Below are 15469 nucleotides of genomic sequence, written 5' to 3' on the forward strand. Positions count from 1 at the left end.
GGGGGAGGCTGCGGCGCGGCAGAGCCGGGCGAAGAGCGAGTGGGGACGCGAACCGCGCCACGCCCCAGCGGCTGGCTGGGGGCCCCGCGAGCCTCCGTCTGCAGCACCCCGGGCAGGGCCCCCGTGCCGCCGGCGGGCGAGACCCCGGCACCCGCTGCGGAACGCCCTGCCCGGGGCCGCTCTCCCGCCCGGCCGTGCGCCGCAGGGCCCGGGGCGCTGGGATCCACCGACCCAGCGTGAACCCCGCCCGCCATGGGAGCCCGCCCAGCCCCTGCGGTGCCGGTGCCGCGGGCCCAGCGGAGCAGGGCGGGGGCGGGAAGGAGCGAGGGGCCCGGCCGGCGAGATCAAAGGGCGGCCGGCGAGGGGCGGGGCCCGCGAGCGAGAACGGCCCCGCCGCCGTTGCTTCCTGCCTGTGGCGGAAGCGCTCTTTGACCCCGGAAGTGGCACGCCGGGGAGGCGGGGTTGAGCTGTCAGAGCCGGGCTCGCCGGTAACGGGGCGGAGGGGCCGGTTGGTCGGTTGGTGACGACACCGCGGGGACTGGGGGCAGTGGGGAGGCTGGGGGTAGCGGGACAGGTGGGGCAGCGGGGTGAGTTGGGGGCGGAGCTGCGGGCGGGGATGGCTGTGGGCCGTTGAAGCGGTTGGGGGCAATGCCTGAGTGTGGGGCAGGTGGGGATGGCGGGGGGGGGGTGTTCCTGTAGCACTGAGTGTGACCCAGGTAGTGTCACTGCAGGTTTGCAGCCACTGTCATGTTCGCTGGGCATAAGTCCCTGGAGCCCCGCCTTTTCATCAGCGCTATTGTGCTGTTTGGTGCAGCATGTGAGGGCCAACGTGGCATCTTGTCCCCTGGCGTCTCCCGTCCTCTGCTCCTGAGGATATGGCTCCTGGAATCCTGCAGGAGATAAGTGGCAAACATCTTTTCAGGTGTGACAGGAATAAGATACTCGTTGCAGAGCAATCTAGTCTCCTCTTGGCAGAGTTGCTCCTCTTTTACACTAATCCCGTCTGCTGCTGTAACCACACAGCTGTACAAAGGGAGCTGTGTCCTGGAGGCTTAGACCAAAGCTCATAGGAAAATGCCTGTGTTAGTGATCTTGCATGATCCTTATGGATGCTCCATAGTTCAAGATTATTTGGCCCATGCTCTTCATTTTTTGCCGAACAATCTATTGATTGGTGGCCTAACCTTCCATGGGTGCTGAGCATCCATAACTCCTGTTCCTTTAGCTGGAGTTCTTGGTGCTCAGTACCTCTGATAATCAGGCTGCTGGTTTTTTTTAAAGGTATGTGTATTGTAGATTTTTTAAAACAGTTTTAGAAATGTGAGTGTAGAACCTGTAAATCATTCTTTTTCCTCCCAAGTAGCACAGTGATTGTATACTGGGATTAGCATGGTGTCATATACTTCTTAAATGGATTTGATAAGAAATCCATTTGTCATAACATCTATTTATCTAAAACGTTAAACATTAAAGGTTTTCTCATCTAAAATTTCAGATGACAAATGGATGATACCCTGAAAGGCTGAGGCTATGTCTACATTGCGCCTAGGAGCAAGTCTCCCAGCACGGGTACACAGATTCACCCTAACGGGGCTCAAGTCAGCATGCTAAAAATAACAATGTGGATGTTCTGGCACAGGTGGCAGCTTGGGCTCTTAAGCCCACCCGACTCTCAAAGGCTTCCCGGCCTGAGCTCTAGCCTGAGCTGGAATGTGCACTTTAGTGTTTTTAGTGCACTATCTTGAGCCCTGCTAGGATGAGTCTGTCTACCTGGACTAGCTTGCTTCCAACTGAGGTGTAGATATACCCACAGTGTCTGTCATTTCCAGCTTACGCTTGGATGCTGCATTTGGATTCATACAGGTGAACTCTAGCACCCATGCAGAGTTCTGTTGACATAAGTGTGGTTCTGCCTGGGGATAAGAGTCCACAGGTGCCCATCTAAATTCAGGATCAGGGTCTTAAACTTTAACTTGAATACAATTTTGTAACAGCATTTGAAATAAATTATCATGGCCATCCAACATCTTGATAGATGAAAGGAGAGGCGACAGAGTTGGTCTGTCAATGGTGCTTAGCAATAGTATGGGAAAAGAGCCTGATGCGTGAGCAGCAAACCTTCCTACAGTGGCTACAGGTCCACTCGCCAGATGGAAATTGAAGCATACTCTACTTACTAACCTGCCTGCAGGCCTCAGCAAGAGCTCTCTGGCTCTCCATCCTGGTTGCACCAGTCTTAAATCAGCTTCTGCAAACTGAATGATTGCGGGCAGGATATTTCCAGTTGTCAGGGGAATGCTGAATTTCTTGAGGTCTTGCTTGACCTTGTCACTGTATCAGAGCTTTGGCTTTCCTCTGCGTCATGGGAGGTTTTTAAGTTGGCCATAGAGCACAGCCTTCAGCAGACAATCTTGAGGCATGCACTCCATGTATCCCAACCAGCGAAGCCTGTGAACATCCAGCATAGTCTGCATAGACTGTAGGCTGGTTCTCTCAAGGATCTCTCTATTGGTGATCCATTGGTCCCAAATAACTCCAAGGATTTTTCTAAGACAGTGGAGGTTCAATCTCCGCTCTTGCTTGGAGTCTATAACCCAGCTTTCAGAACTGTAAAGGAGAGTACTAAAGACAAAAGCCTGATAAACAGACACCTGTGTGTTCATGGCTAGCAACTTGTTCCAAACACATGAGGTAATTTTGCCAAAGCCAACAGAAGCTTTGCTCATTCTAGCATCAATTCCCTATCAAGGTTAAATGAGCTGGTGAGAGTTGAGCCGAGATAGCAGAAGTGATCCATGTTGTCCAGAGCTTCATTATTGACGTAGATATTGGTATCTTGTGACTTGACAACTGTTTTATTGATACTGATTATCATGCCAAACTTGGTGCATGTGTCAGAAAACTTGTTCATCATGACCTGCAGTTCATCAGGTGAATTAGAGATGAATGCAGCAGCATCTGTGAAAGACAGATCCCTAATAATAAGCTGGGTGACATGCCTTCTGCTCTGGAATCATCTGAGGTTAAACAAGCTGCTGTCCAGCCTTGATTCAATTAGTGTGCCAGATTGATCATTTCCAAAGGCATACTTAAGGAGAATTGGGAAGAAGATGCCAAAGCCAGTGGACGCTAAGATACAGCCTTACTTCATACCGGTATCAATACTAAACTCAGGTGATGTTTCATTTTCATACTGGATGGTTGCCTTCATTCCCTCATGGAACTTCTTGAATAGGGAAAGCACTTTTTGTGGACAGCCAATTTTTAACAGGATCTTATAGATGCCATTCCTGCTAACTGTGTCAAAGGCCTTTTGTAGGTCAACAAATGCTACATAGAGAGGTAACTGTTGTTCATTGCTTTTTTCTTGCAACAGGCGCAATGTGAAGGGCATGTCAGTCATGGAGCATTCTGCTCTGAACCCCCAACTGGCTCTCAGGGTAGACTCTGTCAGCAAGGACTTGGAGTCTTTTCAACGGGACCCTTGCAAGCACCTAGCCGACCACGCTGAGCAAAGATACCCTTTGATAGTTCTTGCAGTCTGCTCTGCTTTTATATAGAATAACTTCCTTTGCATCTTTTGGATCCTGGGGTATATGGCTTTCTTCCCAACAGGTGCAGAGAACAGATGTCACTTGCAAGCTTTCTCCCACCTGTCTTCTGGAGCTCTGGAGGTATCTGGTCATTCCCTGCTGCTTTCCCAGCTGCAGTCTCTTTGATAGCCTTCTCTACATCTTCAAGAGTTGGTATTTGGTCCAGCTCCTGCATTGTTGGAAGGTGGGGAATGGCAGCTAAGGCAGTATCACAGTAATGCTATCCGCTGAGTACTGGTCTTTGTAATGCTCAGTCCATCAGTCAAGTTCTTTTTGCTTGTCAGTCAATATGGTACCATCTTTTGCTTTCAGGTTTGTGATCTTTTTATGAGGTGGACCAAGTGCCTCTTTAATTCCATTATAGGTACCACGTAGGTCTCCTCTTTCAAAGCAGATTTGAATCTTTTTGCCCAGGTCTTTCCAGTACTTCTGGGCACATTCTCTCGTGGCTTTCTGAACTGCAGCCTTAGCCTCTTTAAACTTGAGAGTTCTGAGCTTGGTTGGTTGTTGAAGTACACTTACGTGAGCTTGCTTTTTCTTTTCTATAAGTGGGAGCAACAGACGTTCAGACGCTGCGAACCAGTCAGGGTCTTTTTTCTTTGTTGTTCCAATGACATCCTTGGCAGTAGCTAGTGTCTTATTCTTAAAATTTTCCCACAAGGTGTCAGACTCACAGGAATCAGGTTGATCCTTTTCAAAAACAACCTCAAGTGCACGTAGAAACTTTGAACAAGTGTCAGAATCCTTCATGTTAGTGCTGTTGAGGTGAGGTTTATCTTTTGGCTTTGCATAACAGATCTTTTTAGGATGTAATTGGAGCTTGGCCCGAACAAGAACATGATCGGTGTTGCAATCAGTGCTGTGCATTGATCAGACATGCAGTACATCGCGAATGTTTCTGCGACAGATCAGGCAAGGTCAAGCTGATGCCAGTGTCTGGAGTAGGAGTGTCTCTGTGTGACCTTGCTGAAGCTGCTGCCAGCAAAATAGGTGTTCAAAACTATCAGCTCACAAGAGGCACAAAGCTCAAGGACACGCTGGTCATTTTCATTGAGGCTACCTGTGCCATGTGGACCAATGATGTGTCCCTAGTGCTTCCCGTATTTATCCACATGGACATTAATTCACTGAGAACAGTGAGTCTGTTTTTTGCAGGGACGTTCTTAATGACTTGTTCCCGTTAAGAATAAAACACACCTTTCTGCTGCTTGATATAATGTGTTGGTCCGTAAATGGACAGAAGAATCAGGGTTCCTGAGTTTGTGTTCACATCCAGCTGCATGATCCTCTCATTGATAGGTAGTGGAGGGGTACATGCACTGAGGACTGACTTCTTGACTGCAAATCCAACACCATGTATTCTTGGTTCATTGTCAGGTTTCTCAGACCAGTAGAAGTGATAATTTACTCCATCTAGTGAACCAATTTCTGAAAGCCTCATCTCGCTGAGGTCTGCAATATCAATGCCCAGCTAATGTAGTTCTCTATCAATTATGGCTGTTTTCCAAAGTTCATAGTTGGAACAGGGCTGCCTCCTGCTGGTCATCTTGGGGATTAGCTCTGCGGGTCGGTATGCTCTCTCCTGATGGTGCGTCACCCGTTGTCACTTCTGCTCCTGGACCCATGTCAGTCCAAGGACCACGGCGTCCTCTTCATGACACAGCCCTCTGGCCATGTCACAATCTGTGCTCCCCTTTTCCGGGGGCGAGTGTTGCAGTCCAACTGTCCTGCCACTTCCCCAGTGGCAACCGGGGGGGAGGAGGGATCCAGGTCTGCCCTCTACTCTAGGTCCTGGCTTAGGGACCCTGTAAATGGCAGCCATGTGCCGCATCCCTTCCAACTCATCAGTATCTGTTCCTGGGCCACTTCCCCGCAGCCCCAGCACCTTCTTCGCTGTTGCCTCAGGACCTTAGCCTGCCAATCCCAGCAGCCAGCCAGGAGCTCACTCTAGCTCCACCGGTCCCTGCTAGCAGCACTGCTCTGTCCAGGGTGCTAGCTGCTTCCTTCTCTTGTCTGCCTGGCACCCAGGCCTCCCTCCTTGAGCTCCAGGTAGCTACTGACCCAGCTCTGCCCTACAGCTCTTCTTATGTGGGCCTGCCTTGGCCCTGGGCTCTCTTAACTCTGGAGAGGCCAGTATGGGGCCAATGCACAATAGTCTTCCTGTTCACATCCAGTTAACAGAGTGCAAACCATCGAGCACAGACCTTCGACACGTACGCCTGGACAAAACAAAGAAGGAAGAGGTTGCCATAGGTCCTCCACCTTCGCTCTTGGTAGGAACTATAGAACTCCAATGGCAGGAAGAAGGTCAAGACAATTGGTATAGAAATAAATGATCATAGTCTTATAAAACCACAGAAATGAAATAACAAAAGCTTTGCTGAGCTTGTGGTTTCCATGCTTGTTAATATTTGAGATTTGTTAAGGATGTGTTTAATTGTACATCTTCCCTTGAATTGCATGTTGCAAGGTTTTCCATTTCATAGAACTAAGTGTGTAATAATAGTATCTGTGAGAATACAGGGTCTTATACAGAGTCAAACAGGCAATGGGCGTAGGAGAAAGATGAAAGCAAGAACATCTTTTCTAGCTTAATCTGATATACATAATGAATTTTTAAGGGCATAGTTATTTAATAAACTTGCTTCAGAAGAGCACAGAATCCTCTTTTGATAACATATTAGCAAGATGTCTTATGACTGCCCTTAGAATTTGTCCAAATTGTCCAAAATGCTGCAGCTGGACAAAGAGAGGCATTAACAGGACTTTTCAGTAACCATGTGAGAATTTTAAGCATGTACATAAAAGAAAATACACCAGCAAAAATTCTTTTTGGTGTTCCTGATGATGTCTTTGTGACTGCTTGGTAAATGCTGTAAAGAAAAGATGGCAGTACTCTGTAAGTCTAGGGGAACTGTGCTTTTTCTGTGGCCTTTGCAGCTAATCCTTGGATGTCTCCTAAAGTCTGATGTTTGGGTGGTGTACAGGTTTCCTTTGTATCAATGTGGTGCCAGCCTCTTAGGGGTGCATTTTATAGAAGGCTATAACCTGCCTTGTTTTGTCGTTGCTTAATTGTTTCTCCACACGCTTCTTCACATTGCTTTTGTGTTGATGTTTGCCAAAGACAGAGATAACTCAGCACAATGTCAGTATTGCCGTTGGAGGAATTCCAGCTGACAGAGACGGATCCAAAGACAGGGAAACGGAGGAATTTACCAGCACTGGTGAGCTGTGTTGTTTTTTAAATTAAAACATTCAACAAATTGTTTTCTCATTCAAGAAGTGACTTTAGGAAAACAGGCTCTGAGACTAAAATACAGTGAAACCCCAACAGCTTCCCTGTAGGTCGAAGCTTTATTTTGAAGTGAAATTTAAGTCTGCATGTTGTAGTGCACTGAAAGAGTTTGGGGCTTTTGTTCTATGGTGCATATCTTCTATAACTTTTTATCCATTCCAAGAATTGCTTGATGGGTGGCGGTGATGTTCCTGTAGTGGAGAGGAGACATGCTGATATTTTGTAAACTCAGTTTAGAAGTTTAACTCTGAGGTGGAGCATCAGTATTTGTCCCTCTGTGCCGCCACATTTTGTGCCCTCACCCATGTGGATTTGCCATCACAGGCTGAAATCAGATCTCAATGTAGTGCAAGATGGCACTGAAGGACAATAACATGTTTGAGTCCAATCAGTTTGACCTGGAAGGTGCTCAAGGGTCAGTATTGAAAGAGAGCAACATTTCAAAGGGATGACTTTGAGCTGCTGCTGTTTGTTTTGGAGGTGCTGAGGGTTGGTTTGCAAGGTTGTCAGTTATTTATCTGAATGGAACACAAGGAGCAACATATACGGAATTGTGCAGGATTCTGAAAATATTACTGAAAAATGAGAACCACTCATCTGCAGTGGTTTAAGGATTAAAGAGCAGGGAGAACTGCCATTGAACATTAGAGGCTGGATTCCTGATAACCACAGACCAGTTTCCTAAAAATATGAGAGATGTTCCTGGCTGCATAAATGGTTAATGGGGAGTCTTGTTGCTTGGTCTCAAGTTTGTTAACACATTGTCTTTTTGCTTTCTGCAGCACCCGGAAAGGAAAACTGATCGGTTTTTCGTGCTATACAAACCACCACCTAAAGTCAGAGACCCAGCTCTAGTGGAAGAGTTCTTGGAACGAGCAAAGTTCATTGCTGATGATCTGAACTGGCTTCTGGCTTTGCCTCATGATAAATTTTGGTGCCAGGTACCAGTAGATAATCAATAAAAACCTGTGACTTATATGGGTGTTGAGAAAAATAAGTAGGTTTAATTAATGTGTCTGATGAAGGCTCGAAAGTGCCTTTTGTTGCTAGTGCCCAAACATCTTAATTTTGGCATATGAATCTTGTAACATTAAGATGGTAATATTTCCCCAAAGATTTTTTATAATGAATTTTAAAACTGCTTGCTTGGAATCAATGGACTCCTCTGAACATCTTTGATCTCTTTGGCTCACTGTTGAATTCAAATCTCACTGGGCTGCATTTGTGTCACATGATGTGGTGCGCCACTGTGCATGCTTCATTGTTGCCTCTCCCCATTTGCCTTTGTTCTGTTGTATCAGGTCATATTTGATGAGACGCTTCAGAAATGCCTGGATTCATACCTGTGCTATGCCCCTCGCAAGTTTGATGCATTATTGGATTTCACTCCAGAGGTGAATGACATACAGAAATGCCTTCATCGGAGCGTCTTCCTAACCTTCCTCAGAATGTCCACTCACAAGGAGTCCAAAGTAAATACCTCTTCTCCTTCTTATCGTTGCACACTTTATGGCTTATGAAAATTGATAGACATTTTGGGAAACAGAGTGTGTTTCCTATTCATCTCCCCCAGCTGCCTTCCTTTTTTAGCCCTTTTTTGGGGTCATTCCAATAGTTTCCACAAAGATAGTCACCAGTCAGCAAAGGACAGAACTCTCTTAAGTGTGTACTGATTGCATTAATCTGCTTCACAAAGGAAAATGCTACTCTTAATAATAGGTGAGCGAGGTGTGGCATTAGAAAATGGGTCGAAAAGAGACCTAAAGTAAGTTAGTTTTTGCAGGGCTGCCGACAAGGTGTGAAAGCCTGTCTGAGACCCCTGTAGCCACGTGTTAAAGACCACTCTCATGCCACTACTGCCTTGGTCCAGGCATCAAGTCATGCAATCCAGACTGAGGCTTGTCTCTCATTGCACTGTCTCCAAGTTTCTGCCTCACCCTAACATTGATGTAAAGTTGCCCCAAATTACAGTTTTATTTGCATCATAATTAAGGGTGTGTTCTGCCCTAACTGTGTGCGTGCAGTGCTCATTAGCAGAGATGGAAGTTTCACAAGGACCATAAGGAATCTCATTCATTCTGTCCTCAGATTTTAATAATTACTGACCTGAAACCCTCCTTGATTTATTGTAAGAATATGCATTGTCATGCTGGCCAGTTTCAGTCTGTTTTGAGAAAAGCTCTCAATGTGGGTGCTGGAGGGGTGGGGAGAGAACAGGAGAAAAGCGAGCTGTATCCTGTAGTTAGCATCACTTGCATAGAAGTGCTCCACGCTTCAGCAGAGCCTTTCACCTGAGCTGGAAGACTGTACAGACATTAATCGAGTAAACCTCACAACTCCAGCGAAGTAGCCAAGTATTTGGGTAAATTGAAGGCAGTGGTTTGCCTGTTGCCACATAGCAAATTAGTAGTCACGGACAGGTTGTGGGTAATAAACAAAAATTCACGGGAGCCTGTCTGTGATTTTAATAAAAATAGCCAGGGGGCAGGGAGGACTGACAGCCAGAACCTCATGCCACAGAGGGGCCGCAGCGCTAGCTCCAGTCCCAGTTGAAGCAGCGGGTTGGGGGGCACACAGTCCCTGCAGCCACAGGGTCCGCAGTCCCTGCTCCAGCCCTGACCAAAGGGGTGGTGGTGCACAGCTCTGGCTCTGGCCGCAGCTGTGGACAGGGGGGAGCACGTGGCCTTGTCTCCAGCCCTGGCTGCAGCCAAGGACAGGGGGAGCACAGCTCCAGCCCCAGCCACAGCCCTGGGTAGGAGCGGGGTACGGCACCCCACCTCCCAGCTCCAGCTGAATAAACGATGGGGGGGAGGGGTACACAACTCCAACAGCCCCAGCCGAAGGGGTTGGGGAGGGTGCACAACTCTGGCCCTGGCTGCAGCCATGGGTGGAGGCTCTGGGCGCAGCGCCGGGGGGCGGGCACAGCTACGGGGCGGTGGGGACGCACTGCTCTGGTCCTGGCCACAGCCGATGGAGGGGGCACACTGCCCCAGCTCCAGCTGTTGACAGCTGAAGCCGAAGAAGTCATGGAGCTTGGGTGAAGTCACAGAATCCATGACTTCCCTGACCTCTGTGACTATATCGTATTCTTAATCACAAGCAAATCTTTCTTTTGTTAGTCATTGCTTCCACAATTATTCTTTAAATTAAGTACTTCTCCATTTCAGAAGCAATGAGAATTTTCATTTGAACACCTCTGTCATCTAGAGTTTTAAAAGCATTTCCAGCCTAGCATGTTAGTTACATGAGTTACATCTGCAGGATGAAGTTTGTGTAGGAGTTTAGAGCACAGAGCTGTGATTCAGGAATCCTGGGTTCTGTTCCTAGCTGTGCTCTGCTGAAGTGATCTTAGGAAGGAATTTATTTCCTCAGTCCCTTGACGTCCAAACGTCCAAATCTGTAAGATGGGGATGATTGCCTACCTCCTGGGGTGCTAATCTTGATGTGTTTGAAGTGCTTTGAGCTGCTTGGGTGAATTAGCGAATGTACAAGTACTATTATGACTGTAAATGCAGTAATCCTAGCGGTGTAGAATATGGATTCTCTTTCAAGTTGTTAAAAGTTTATTTTATGTCCTTTTAAAAAATGTGTCTTCTCTTATTTTTCATAGGAACACTTCATCACCCCCGCTGTTTTTGGAGAAATTCTTTACAATAACTTCCTTTTTGACATCCCTAAGATTCTAGACCTGTGTGTGCTCTTTGGGAAAGGAAATGGCTCCCTACTTCAGAAGATGATTGGTTAGTCAAAGCTGGGGGCAGCTTGTTGCGTGAGGCTTTCTAGTTGTTCTCTGAAAGGCAGAAATTGAAGAGGAGGTGGGGTTGCTACTGAGTGTAGCAGCCTCAGAACAAAGCCCTCGTTATAAAGTAGAATTTTTTATTTCTGAATAAGACCGGTGTTATTTTCTTGTGAGCCCTCTTTATTTATGGGTGAGATGGGGAGGGGATTACACTCTGCTCCGCTGTTTGGGGGACTAAGTTTGTTTCATAGTCTGTCTTGCTTCCCAGGTTAGACCTGCCACAGGATCCCTTTATTGCTCAACAGGAAGTCCTCTGGCCAGTTAAAGTGCTGCTCTGAGAGACTGTAAAGGGACTCTGTGCTTCTAGGAGGAAGATGGAAGATCCTGGGAGAGAGGGAAAGTCCGGAAAGCCCTATTCATGTGGGGAATGAGAGAAGGAGGAGCCATCTGACTGCTAAGATTGGTCCTTTTGCTCCCATAGCTGACAGCTAGATAAAACACAATGTGATTGTTCTGACTACAGAGAACTTGAACTGGAAAAATAGAACTTGATTTTCATATCGTGCCTGTTAGCTGCAAATAGCATTTTGCCAACTGAATTCATCACTGCATTGCCTGTATCTGTGTCAGCAAACACAGCAGTAATTACGCATATAACAGCAGCTCAGCCTTGAACATTAGAACCTGTTTTATGGTCAGAGGACGAGTTGGTCTGGACACTGCAGTTATCCCTATTCTTTTCAGAAGGGACCATCTGTGATCCTAATTTCCACCTGAGCTGGGCTGGCAGATCTAGAATCATTCATCTAAAATTCAAACCCAGTCTATTCTGAAGTTTGAATAATTTAACTTTTTTCCTTCCTTTGAGAGATGGCTATTGCTGGATTTCCAATCCAATCCAAGCTAAAATGGGAAGTACAAGAAATCTTGTGACACAGGCTGTTCATACAAGATTTTTTCCAAATTTCCAGGCCAAAGCACTTTAGCTAAGCACTTCAACTTTTGAATTCTGATTTTTCTCCTCTTTTTTTTTCTTTCTTTTCAGGTTCCCTGACTATAAATTCACCCTTTCGTGTCCCAAACATAGGAGACAAAAAAAGTTGACTTTTAGATATGTTGTTAAAATAGTTTTTCTAAAATCTAGGTGTGAAAAACCTAATCTAAATGGCACATGCAATTACTGTGATTGTGTGTGCAACAGCAGTAATTGTGCACACAGATGTCCTGTAACATGTCTACCTGACTGTTTGTGTATGCAATCATGGTATCTGCATGTGCAATTCAGGTGTGCAAATGCATAAAATCAGATTTTTCCGGTCATTGTTCTTCTCTGTGAAACCTGTTTCACAAATCTCACACACTTGACTCTTCAGGAGGTTTGCCTTTGTGGTGGAGCCTTAGTAATCTGCACAGCATGTCCGGTAATTCATAGAAAAAGGGCAATGTCTCTCCAATTTACAGCACTCTGCTATTCTACGGAGTATTTTGAAAAGATAATGAGGTCTGAATAATATAATATTGCTAAGGCCTCATTACCTTTAAAAATATTCTACAGAACATTTGCTGGTGTTAAGGAATCAGCAATTAAAATTCAACTACAGCTGTCAAATAAAGGAACTGGGAGCACTGAGTGATATTATTTACTGACTCAGCCAGCAGTGCGGTGCTTCAGTCATCGAGTGCCTCGGACAATGTGCTCTAATGAACATTTGCATTACCAGCCTTAGCTGCACTGGACTGTTAGGAGATGATCTTCTTGACAGGAACAAGTACGGTACTTGTGGTCAATACAGGTCAATGTTTCCACCCTTCCTGGTTAGAAGTCTTATTTTTAGAGAAGATGCTGTAGCTAGTACAGAAGTACAGTACGCTGCTTGGTGTGAGGCCACTTGTTGGGTTGGAGATTTGAAATAATCTGAAATGAATTTCCCCCCCTCTCCTTTCAGAAAACATCTTCACTCAGCAATCAAGTTACTTCAGTGACTTGAATGAGACGGTGCCCACAATCCTTCAGGTACTGCCTCTTTATCTGGCTTGGAGTGGTTTTCTGAGCACCCAGGGGAGGCTATGGGACAGTCCCAGGAGGCATGGCTATAGGCCAGCAGAATTGGTTGTGTTTCTTTTTATTTGATCCCATTAGTTATACCAACTTGTATTGGATGGCTTTTGAACTTGTATCTGCAATGGTTACTCCCAGCTAACCCGCCCTTACATCCTACTTGTGTATGACACACTGCTTGCTACAAATCCTTGGGACTTTCTTTGCTAGATAGTTCACATAGAAAGTGCCCATTTTCCTCACCCAAATCAAGAGACTGGGACACTTACACTAGCGATTACATCCAGGAGCTCACAGGAGAAAATGAAAATATCTTTGGAACCAATATACATAAATTGCTGCTCTATAGAGATTAGGCAGGTCCAGCATTCTGGGCTTTCATTGCTCTGAGCAGTTAGAATTTTCCCCAAGCTGACTGGGCTATGCTCATATTTAATCTGAATACGAATCAAGAAGCCTTAGCATCATTGCAACTGGAGAATTTGTGCGTTAGTCCTCAAACTAATCATTTTTAAAAACCGTCATTTTGCCCAGACAGCTTGGACGGCTCTCTGTGTGTCTGCATCTCCATCATGGTGTCTTCTCCTGGTGTCTCCATCATGCTTTGGGTGTGTTAAACTCAGCTCTCAAGGATCACTCTGTGGGAGATGGTATCATGTTTAGAGGTGCTCTGTGATGCTAGATTATCTGTTCAAAACAGTTACTCAAAGGGCAGCAAAGATTCTGCCCATTGTATGTAGTGTATGTCTTGAAGCAGTTACTTTGGGTTTACAGAGCTCTGCTTTGGATACGGGGTTAGATGTTTTGTTAGTTAATACCATCACAGAAAGAGCATCGCTATATCCTGCATGTATGCATATAACAGTCCAAAGAAAAACACTTGGTGATTATAAGGAAAAGCAGCGTAAACCCAAGTATTCAACTTCAAAAATGCCTGGAGCTGCCCTCTGTTCATCTTGTAGTCTGCAGTGGTGGGGGAGGAGGTTGGCAAATCTCCAAAGATGCAAATGTAATGTTGTTTCTTAAGTTCTAGGCTGTGAGAGAAAGATCCAGGTAAATTTGTCCTCTGCTTTCAGGGTAGGCAGCTCTCCAAAATAGCAATGTCTTTTGTTCGGTTCAGCTGACAATCATAAAAGGACTACTGAGGAGATAGGACACACCCGGGTGCATTTGCCTGTCTGATGTAATAAAGTGCTGCTCTTTGTGATCCAGGCATTCAACAACATTCTGCAGGAGTGTGGCTTGCAATGTGATGGGGCCTCAGCCACGCCCCAGAAACTGGAAGAAAGAGTCCGAGTGACTCCGAGGGACATGCCTCTCCAGGTGGAGTTATCCCTGTAGCCTTTTCCTCTGAGTACATAGCTCTTCTTGCTCCACTAACCGCACACTGTTAACCCCTCACAGAGTCAAACTGTTCCCAAACACTTAGGTTTCTTTCAGCACTTGGCTCCTCGTAGTTGTTTCAGTGCTTGTCATGTGACTCTGAGCTTTCCCTCCCCTAAACACTGGCATGGCCTTTATCTCCTTTCCTTTCTGTCCCTGATAAGTGGTGTGGAAGGGCATATTACCAAATAAAGCAATATCAAGACATTGAATAACTGCAAAAGAGCTTCATCATGATGCTCTTGCATTTATATAGCACCTTCCTTCAAAATCATTACTTGTGTAACAGTGATGCACATGGGCACCAACCAGGGAAGGGCCAGTTGTGCTAGGTGCTGTACAAACACACATTAAAAAACAGTCCCTGTCTCAAGGAGTTTATAGTCTAATGTAAATCTCCATGCACCTTAGCTGTACAAATCATATATAGGATTAGTTTTTAAACTGTGCTGTGTGCCCCCCAGTAGGGGCATGATGAGGTTATTGGGGGGCATGAGTGGGGTGTGGGGTTGCATCTGGCTAAGTGTCAAGGGCAGGGCAACAGCAAGGAGAGCTCACAGGGAGTCCCCAGTGGTGGTGGTGGATGAAATCAGCCAGGTCCTGCTGCTGCCTGGGTATGAGCTGTTTACTGCCCTGAGTGAGTCACTTTCTGCTCCAGATGGGTGGGAGGTAGGGGTGGGGTGGGGGCCTCCCATGGGGTGACTCCCCTGGAGAAAGGGGAGTGCAGCAAAAAAGTTTGGGAACCTCTGATATAAAAGAATCACTTCAGCTGCCACTGAAAATGGACCACATCAGCGCCTTAGGTGCACACACTAATGCTATGCAACCACTTAGGATAGAAGGGGAAGAAAACCATATCCAGCTGGAGTGACAGAGGGACTTGAGGAGGTAAAATGCTATTATGCAAAATGGGATGTGACCTCGGCATCTCTCATTTAACAAAAGTGCCTTGGAAACTTTAATTAGCATACGTAGTCAGAATCGTTAGTCGTGCCCTCTGAAGGAGAGATGCTCTTATATAGATGTTGCCCTAAACTTTTGTGGATTGTCTTATTTGTGCTGTGAGCTCAAACTCTCTTCTCGCCCCCAAAAGAGCAGCCTTTCTGTGAACTCAGTGTGTTCATACTAGTCTCAGAATACAAGGCTGCCAGGACAACGTGATGTGACTTTTTCCTCTCTTTGGATAATGAATAGTTCTTTCTCTACTAGGCATTGAAGGATATCGTGCTGTACTTATGTGACACTTGCACCACCCTTTGGGCCTTTCTTGATGTCTTCCCACTGGCTTCTCAGACCTTCCAAACGCATGACTTCTGTTACAGGTACATCTCTGGTTCCTGACAGAGCTTGGCTTAGTGGAGTATAAACGCCGAGTGAATAGGCCACTCAGTTTATTCTGA

The 15469-nt window shown here is 46.2% G+C and overlaps 1 protein-coding gene across 3 annotated transcripts in view; it reads left to right on the top strand.

Annotated features, from left to right (window-relative positions):
* The first annotated feature begins 551 nt into the window (after nt 1-551).
* ASCC2 (activating signal cointegrator 1 complex subunit 2) overlaps nt 552-15469 on the top strand; it is a 35647-nt gene continuing 20729 nt past the window's right edge. For 2 of the 3 annotated variants that reach the window (XM_067550236.1, XM_067550240.1), the window contains exons 1-8: nt 552-587; nt 6718-6817; nt 7671-7829; nt 8190-8360; nt 10499-10628; nt 12574-12641; nt 13899-14009; nt 15279-15391. In XM_067550236.1, the coding sequence (XP_067406337.1) occupies nt 6737-6817; nt 7671-7829; nt 8190-8360; nt 10499-10628; nt 12574-12641; nt 13899-14009; nt 15279-15391 (833 nt within the window). In that variant the 5' untranslated portion in view covers nt 552-587; nt 6718-6736. Of the gene's footprint in view, nt 588-822; nt 923-6717; nt 6818-7670; nt 7830-8189; nt 8361-10498; nt 10629-12573; nt 12642-13898; nt 14010-15278; nt 15392-15469 lie in introns of those variants that run through there. The other variant, XM_067550237.1, reaches the window with a different exon arrangement.

The sequence above is a fragment of the Emydura macquarii genome, unplaced genomic scaffold, assembly GCF_026122565.2.
Source record: "Emydura macquarii macquarii isolate MOO-44397 ecotype Brisbane River unplaced genomic scaffold, CSIRO-AGI_Emac_v2 contig_1254, whole genome shotgun sequence".
Taxonomy (NCBI): Eukaryota; Metazoa; Chordata; order Testudines; family Chelidae; genus Emydura; species Emydura macquarii.